At 30.8% G+C, this 8,292-nt stretch overlaps 1 protein-coding gene across 2 annotated transcripts; it reads left to right on the top strand.

The window, feature by feature from the left end:
* The first annotated feature begins 302 nt into the window (after window positions 1-302).
* LOC127075925 (uncharacterized) lies at window positions 303-5,039 on the top strand. 2 transcript variants are annotated; one of them, XM_051017445.1, is made up of 14 exons: window positions 303-468; window positions 587-645; window positions 736-937; window positions 1,572-1,646; window positions 1,794-1,895; window positions 2,031-2,071; window positions 2,296-2,409; window positions 2,620-2,734; window positions 2,825-3,015; window positions 3,122-3,238; window positions 3,404-3,484; window positions 3,604-3,842; window positions 4,067-4,106; window positions 4,247-5,039. In XM_051017445.1, the coding sequence occupies exons 2-14, from the start codon at window positions 598-600 to the stop codon at window positions 4,811-4,813; spliced, it is 1,932 nt and encodes a 643-aa protein (XP_050873402.1). In that variant the 5' UTR covers window positions 303-468; window positions 587-597; the 3' UTR covers window positions 4,814-5,039. The 2 variants fall into 2 exon arrangements, with proteins under 2 accessions (XP_050873402.1, XP_050873403.1); XM_051017446.1 differs by having other exon boundaries at window positions 304-468; window positions 590-645.
* Window positions 5,040-8,292: the final 3,253 nt, after the last annotated feature.

The following is an 8,292-nucleotide window of genomic DNA, read 5'->3' as shown; positions in this document are numbered from 1 at the left end:
TTGTCTTTAACACCGTCGATGTCGATGTTAGTTTAAAAAGTTTGATAAAGTCAACGCATTACAATTATTTATAAATTTGGCGTAAATAATAATAATAATAATAATAATAATAATAATAATAATAATAATAATAATAAAAAATCAAATATTGTTAATAAGTTAAAAATTCTGATTAAATATAAAAATGCTTTATACTAAGTTAAAGAGTGACTTACCTCATATAGAAAAAACTTATATTATGGACATGATGAGCATGACTGACTAACTTAAAAAAAAAACATATATCAACCGTATATATTTTTAATATGACAAAAAGCAATAGTTATCTCAAAAAGTATTTTTTTGAATAATAAATTAATTCGAATCAATTTTCCGGTAGCAGTTTCTATCAACATTAGATTGATTTTCCATTAACTTTTGATGTTATATGAATGAATCCAGTATGTTGATTCTAGCATCAAGATCAAGGTATTATTACTAATTTACTCTTCATATTCTCATTATCATTCTGATTTATGATATTTTTCCTTTGTGTAAAATTAAATTTGTTTAATAATCATCTGGGTATGTGATTATGACCTTATAGAAGTTAAAGCAATGGAACCCCAGGAAGGAGAAGAGATTCATAACTGTTTGATCAAGCTGGTGAACTCATTGTTTCTTACCTTTTGTTATCTTTTTTATTATTGTCTTTAATTATGCATCAAAATCTACTATGTTGATGTTATATTACAGAGAGATGATCCCAAAAGGCGAAGGGATAAGGTTTACATTGGCTGTGGAGCAGGGTTTGGTGGTGACAGGCCTTTGGCTGCTCTTAAACTGCTCCAAAAAGTTGAAGAACTGAATTATTTAGTCCTTGAATGCCTTGCTGAGCGTACTCTCGCTGATCGATATCAAATTAAGTCGTCTGGCGGTGATGGTTATGATTCCCAGAGTATGTGCTTGATACATGATTTGACAATACTGATTTTATTTTCTTGCTAGGATATATATACTTGGTTTTTGATAGAACATTATGACATAGTTTGATCCATGTAGCCGACTCCACTAAGTGAGATAAGGCTTGGTTGTTATTGTTGCTTCTATGATATACGTCGTGTAAGCTGCTCACAAATAACTATCCCACTTATGTATATATCTGTTACACGTGCTTCAACATGGCCGTTTTTAGAGTGTGCAAGGTGAGCTACTGCACATGATCCAAAATTTGTCACGGTTAAACCCTTCCTAAATAGGCCCTCATATAATCTGTCATTGTTAAAACGTGGTTAAACGTGGCCTTTATTAGTTTTGTCATGGTTGAACCGTGGCTAATTTACACATAGTCTTTAAAAACTTAAGACGACTCTGCCTCAACTGAGCCTTTTGTTATTAATATCAAGTTCTGAAGTTGTTTTGAAAATGTATGATTAACTTGTACGTGTACCCTTATATGTATGGTTTCTTCGATCCATTTTACGATGAAAACTTAACCTATCTATATATATCAGGAAAAAATGTTGTTTTGTTTCCTGCTCATGCATTTTTCTCATCACAATTTTCTGATTGTTGTGAAATTTTATTTGCAGTTTCTAGCTGGATGAATATGCTGCTGCCTCTGGCTTTTGAACGAGGAACTTGCATAATTACCAATATGGGTGCTAGTAAGAACTTTCAATCCTGCACTTAATGGATCATGTACCAATTGTTGATCATCAAACGATATTATAAGTTTATTGACACTTTTAGACTGATGTGCTACATGGTTTCTTGCATTTTTTTCTAACGTCGTTCATTCTTCATTTCTAAAGTGGATCCCCTGGGTGCTCAACAGAAGGTCTTAGAAATAGCTACTGCACTCGGGCTTGATGTTTCTGTCGCTGTTGCTCATGAGGTGTCTGTTACAAATTTAGGTATTTAGATTTCCCTGTGAACTTTCCTTTGACCCTTTTATTGTCAAATTTCAAACGAAAGAAAATAAATTGGGAGATTTTCTTATTATTCTCCATGCAAAGTTCTACTACTTATATACATATGCCATATTTCAGGTTCAGGGTTTTCACCTACAAAAGTATATATCACAGAGGGTGTAAGAATCTATTTTTATGTCTCTTATATTTTTCTTTCAGCTGTCGACTTTTACGGCTACATTCTGATTTACTTTTTGAAACAAGTCAACGGATTGTTCTATTCCCCTTTGTTTTTCTGTCAATAAAACTACGCAGAATCTGATCAAATTTTCTTATTCATGTATACTTTCTCTATTTACTTTTTTGTTAAGCTGGATATGAAATTTGGCTGTAATATGCGAAGGGTATCAGCACCTACTTGGGAGCTGCTCCTATTGTTCAATGTCTTGAGAAGTACCAACCAAATGTAATAATTACATCAAGACTTGCAGATGCTGCTTTATTCTTAGCACCTATGGTATGCAATCTGATCTGTTCTTTACTTCATATTTTCCATCTTTGCCTCCTTAGTCAATGCTTATTTTTGAAGTAGCATAATTGTGTTTTCATATGTAAAATAAAAAAAAAAATACTATTAAGCCAAATATAGGATCATAAGAGCTGCATTGTTATCCCAATTTAATTATTGTTGGATGAATTCTGAATGATTAGGTTGATATGCATGCAGGTTTATGAACTTGGTTGGAACTGGGACGAGTTAGAGCATCTAGCTCAAGGATCTCTGGCTGGCCATCTTCTAGAATGTGGTTGTCAACTCACAGGAGGATATTTCATGCATCCAGGTCCTGCTAATATTGCGACGTAATAATATAATATAAGTCACATGTAGTGTGAAAGCAATGACTCTTTAAGCTTTTTCTTGTTTATATTAGGAGACAAGTATCGCGATATCTCATTCCAGCAATTACTGGATTTATCTCTTCCTTATGCTGAAATCCGTTTTGATGGAGAAGTGTGTGTGGCGAAGGCTGAAGGTAGTGGCGGAGTAATAAATTTCAATACATGCGCTGAACAATTACTCTATGAGATTGGAGACCCCAGTGCTTATGTGACTCCTGATGTAGTAAGTTTGATCTTTGTTACGGTATTTGAAGCAGCGAATATCGAGAACTTATGACTAAAGGGTAAAATATGCAACAAAGAAAAACTCATAGTGTGTTTTATAACAGGTCATTGACTTTCAGGATGTTTCCTTCCTTCCATTATCAAGCAGTAGAGTACTTTGTTTTGGGGCAAAACCATCTACTATATCAGTTCCTGATAAACTTTTACAGTTAGTTCCAAAGGTACATTTTTCTTAATCATTCTCTTCAAAATGCAAGTCCCATTTGTATGCGATGACAAAAAAATCCATGTATGTACCCTTTCGTTTTGTTCCTATGTCGCATTTCTTTTTAATATGATATTGATAGTATATCTTTTTGTTAACTTTCTCTGCATATTTGTTACAGGATTGTGGTTGGAAAGGATGGGGAGAGATATCATATGGAGGCTATGAATGTGTTAAACGTGCCAAAGCGGCTGAATTTGTGGTAAACTTTACTCCATTTGTTCATTTTTACTTATCGTTTTAGGGTTACTTAAATATACCAATAACATTATTCATATCGAGCTTACAACCAATTAATATATTATTCATATGCTTTATTAGGTCAGATCATGGATGGAAGAAATAATTCCTGGTCTTAATCACCATATAGTTGCTTATATGATTGGGTATGATAGCCTCAAAGCTTTCAGCAGCGACGAAAATGCTTCACAACAGAGGACTAGTGAAGATATTAGGTTACGCATGGACGGACTTTTTGAGCAGAAAGAACACGCTATCCAATTTACGAGAGAGTTTACGGCATTGTATACAAATGGACCAGCTGGTGGTGGGGGTATTAGGTCAATCTCATCTAAACCTCAAGTTTTCTGTTACTTATGATTTTGCTTACTTTGCTGGTAGATTTCCACATTGCTATAACGTTTCTGTTGGAAACTGCAATGGCAAAAGATGTTGCCACAAAAAATTGAACTTTGCATTGCTAATGTGAATATCATAATATTTGAGAGACATCATATTACTCCTGCAACTATTAGTGACATTTTTTTTTCTGGTTTGAATGCAGTACTGGATATAAGAAAGAGATTCTTCTAGAAAAACACTTGGTACTCTTTTTCCCCTTCATCTTTTGGCCTTTCTAACACTTGATCATATGCATGCATTAGGACTATACTATTGATATTACTTCAAATTTCATTACCATACTGTTAGATTCATTATAATTTATAACTAGGTTCTTCTTCAGGTTAACCGTGAAGATGTTTTCTGGCGAATCGGAATAAAGAGAAACACAAAAAGCCAGTCAAATGAAATAGTTGATCATGAATACAATCTGAAGCGCATATCGACTTTGCAACCAAAGTTACAATCCGAAACTGACAAATCCTCGGAATTTGTTTCATCTTGTAGAAGTTCCACACCAGCTCCATCAGGACAGAAGGTTTCACTTTACAATGTAGCACATAGCAGAGCTGGAGATAAAGGAAATGACATCAATTTTTCTCTCATCCCACATTTTCCTCCTGATATTAAGAGATTGAAACCAATCATCACATGTGAATGGGTAAAATCAGTGGTCTCGCCTCTTCTGGATTCGTCCCCGTCTCTTGATTTAGATGCAAGAGATCAAAGAGATAAACGGGTCAGTGAAAATGTTAAAGTTGAGATATATGAAGTTAAGGGAATCCAATCATTGAATATTGTTGTCAGGAACATCTTAGACGGTGGTGTCAACTGTTCGCGAAGAATTGATCGGCATGGAAAGACCATTTCGGATCTCATATTGTGCCAACAAGTTGTGTTGCCACCATGATTATAGCAATGTTTTTATGAGTTTTATCTTGGTCATGGTGATTATGGAAATGAAATGAGCAATGAGCATTGCTAAAGTTTAAATGAAAAAGTATTTTGAAGCTTGGAATTGCTATATTTGAATTAAAGCTCCTAAAACTTTCATAGTATATTTAAGGTGAAATATAATCCATTGTATACTCTTTATTATCTACAGACATGTAATAGAAATTTATTATTTGTATTTATGATATTATAAAACTTGGTGCAACATAACCCGTTAATTACTTTGAAGGATGAATTAACCGTGGGACTTGGATTTTTCTAATACACCCCTTCAAGTTTAGTGTTATTGGGTTTGGTGAGTAAATATATTAGAATTGGAGTTTAATCTAACTCAATCATACAAAATTGACTAGGGTGAATGTTGCCAAATCTCTATAAACGCTACGCATGTCATATCTCAATAATATGAGATTAAATTCACCCTTTCAAACCCAAAATAATGTAGGCGTTGGAGGGTGCATTAAAGTCAAGTCAAGTCGATTTTATTAATGTTGAGTTAAACTCAACCACAATTCTAAAGATGATATTAGAGTCTTAGGTTTATGATTCGTTGGACCACCTGCTTTCAAATTTTCTGCTATCGAACCACCCACTATTTATATCCATGATCTAGATGTTCAATTATAGGCATGAATGAAAGTGTTAGGAGTATCGCATCAGACATTATATGGCATGAACATGTGTTTATAAGTGAAGAAAATTCTCACTCTACAAGCCGGTTTTGTAGAGATGAATTACGTCTAACTCACACATTCTAAGATGATATCAGAGTCTATCTTAGATTTGTTGTTGGGCTTCCCGCGCCGTCCACGTTCTAAGCTCAGTGAGACTCGAATATGATGGGGTGTGTTGAAAATTACGCTTTCATCGCAGTCTACCCTTAGTCGTCTAATTGTGGCATTTGGTTGAACTTCATTATAGCCTCCAACACCTACATTGTGTTTGGTTTCAAGGAGAATTTAGTTCTTAGTGCTTAGAGATATGATTTATCTAATGTTTATAAAGTTTGAGCAATCCTCACCTTACAGATTGATTTTATAAAAATGAATTAAATCAAACTCTAATTCTAATAGTACTTTTATTGTATATATAAAAAAATTGTATTATAACTTATGTACAATTATTTCTGAATTAGGTTTGTGTAGACTTGTGAACGGGTGGGACAGACGAATTTAAGTATTACAAATCCCACTTTGCTTCCTTGTACAATTTGTGTTCCTAAATTCAGTTGGGTATAACAATTGACCATCCACGCCCGTCTTCAAAGGAGAACGAATTTTTCTGCTCCGCCCGATACCCAATTAAAAAAAACATATTTTTTTTCGTAACAACAAAAACTAATTATTAAATCAAATACTTGATCATTTTAATAATAATCTTAATACTTGATAATTTTCATTTAATCAATTATTTAAAAAAAATAATGATTCTAATTAATTTGTTTTTTTTTCTTTTTTTTTTTAGGATTTAATAAATATGTTTTTAAAGAGAACAATAAATCTAATAACCATGTTTCCAAAGAGAAAGCATGCCTATTTTATATATATATATATATATATATATTATATATATATATATATATATATATATATATATATATATATATATATATATATATATATATATATATATATATATATAAATAACATCAAGTAAAAATGAACCATCAACACATTTACCCTTCTCTATATTTTCTACCACCCTTGTTACTTACCTTAATCTATACAAGCAAAGATTCAGAATGATAAATGGATAATCATGTTATCAAAAATAAAAGTAATAAAGTAAATTTAATATGCTTGAGCGAGAAAAATATTAGCATCATCTAGGGGTGACAAAATGGATGGATTGGATGGATATGGATTGGATCATTAATAAATGGATTAAAACAATTCATTAGTCCATTAATAATTTATTAAAAGTTTCTTAAAAATATTCGATCCAATTCATCTATTAAGAATAAAATCCATTCAATCCATCAATTATCATATTTTTAGCGGATGGATATCCATCAATCCATTTTTTTTTGAAAAAATAGTTTTTTAAAATATATTAATTTTTGTATTTTTGAGAAATTCAATTTTTTTACTTTTGAAAAAAATCACTTACTTTTTTGAAAAAATTATATTTTTCAGAAAAAAAATATTTTTTTGTATTTTAATGAAAAAAAGTTCAGATTTTTTCTAAAAAAATCAACTTTTTTTTCGAGAAAAAAACATATTTTTGTATTTTCGGAAAAAACTAATTTAAAAATTGTTTTTTTTTCAAAAAAAATAATTTTTTTATATTCATAAAAGAATAACTTTTTCGAAAGTAAAATCAAATTTTGGTATTTTCTAAAAAAGTAATTTTAAATTTTTTGGAAAAAAATCAGTTTTTTGTATTTTTTAAAAAAATTGATTTTTTTTAGGAAAAAAAATTAAATTTTTATTTTTCAAAAAAATAATTTTTTAATATTTAAAAAAAATTATTTTTTTAAAATTAGATTAAAAAAATCAATTGGATCATTAAAATGTGTTGGATGGATGAGATCAATCCATTCTTATAAATGGATGAATTTAATCCAATCCATTAACTTTGTTTTTATCTAATGGATGGATTTTGTGGATTTTTTGGTGGATGGATTGGATGAATTTTGTGTTAATGGATCCAATTGTCATCCATAACATCATCCACTCCCATAAATAAAATCAGGTTTTTCCCTCGTCCACACTACACTTAATTAAATTAGTTTTTCATGTTATATTCGGGGTTGGGGCAATCGAGTTTTTTTAATCATATCTATCTTTATGTATTGATATATTTAATGTTGTTTTTTATGTTCTAAGATGAATTGGTAGTATTAATAAATATATTTGGAAATGAATGATACATGGTTTAAAATTTGAAAAAATATTATAATTAGAGAGCAAAAGAGTATTAACTTATTCAAGAGTGTTTGGTGAGATTGTTCGGGATATTTTTCTCTTAACTAGAAATTTTGAGTTTGAATTCCATTTTGAGAATGTATCAACATTAAAAAAAAAAAAGTTAAATATTTTTTTTTCATTATCTTTACTTCAAAGTCCATTTTGATTCATTAATTTTTAAAAGATCAATTTGATCCCTTATATGTTCAAACAACGCAATATAAATTATTTTCATCTAATTCTCTTAAACTGCATCAATTATTCGTGGTATCTGAATTGGTCTTCATTTCCTTCGTTTTCACTTTGAAATTTCTGAAAATTTCTATAAAATGAACCCTAAATCAAATTAGTGTTCAACTTTCATTGATTGTTATCTCCATTGCTTCGTGAAATCCCGAGTTCTATAAACCATGAGTTTGGGGCATTGTTCATTCGTAGCGAAATAGAAGAGCTTTGAAATTTTTGATTCGAAGGTATACACAAGTTATAATATATAATGGAATCCTATTTGTCGTTGTGGAGACAT

Source organism: Lathyrus oleraceus, chromosome 4, assembly GCF_024323335.1.
Source record: "Lathyrus oleraceus cultivar Zhongwan6 chromosome 4, CAAS_Psat_ZW6_1.0, whole genome shotgun sequence".
Classification (NCBI taxonomy): Eukaryota; Viridiplantae; Streptophyta; class Magnoliopsida; order Fabales; family Fabaceae; genus Lathyrus; species Lathyrus oleraceus.
This window is presented reverse-complemented; position numbering and strand designations above follow the sequence as displayed.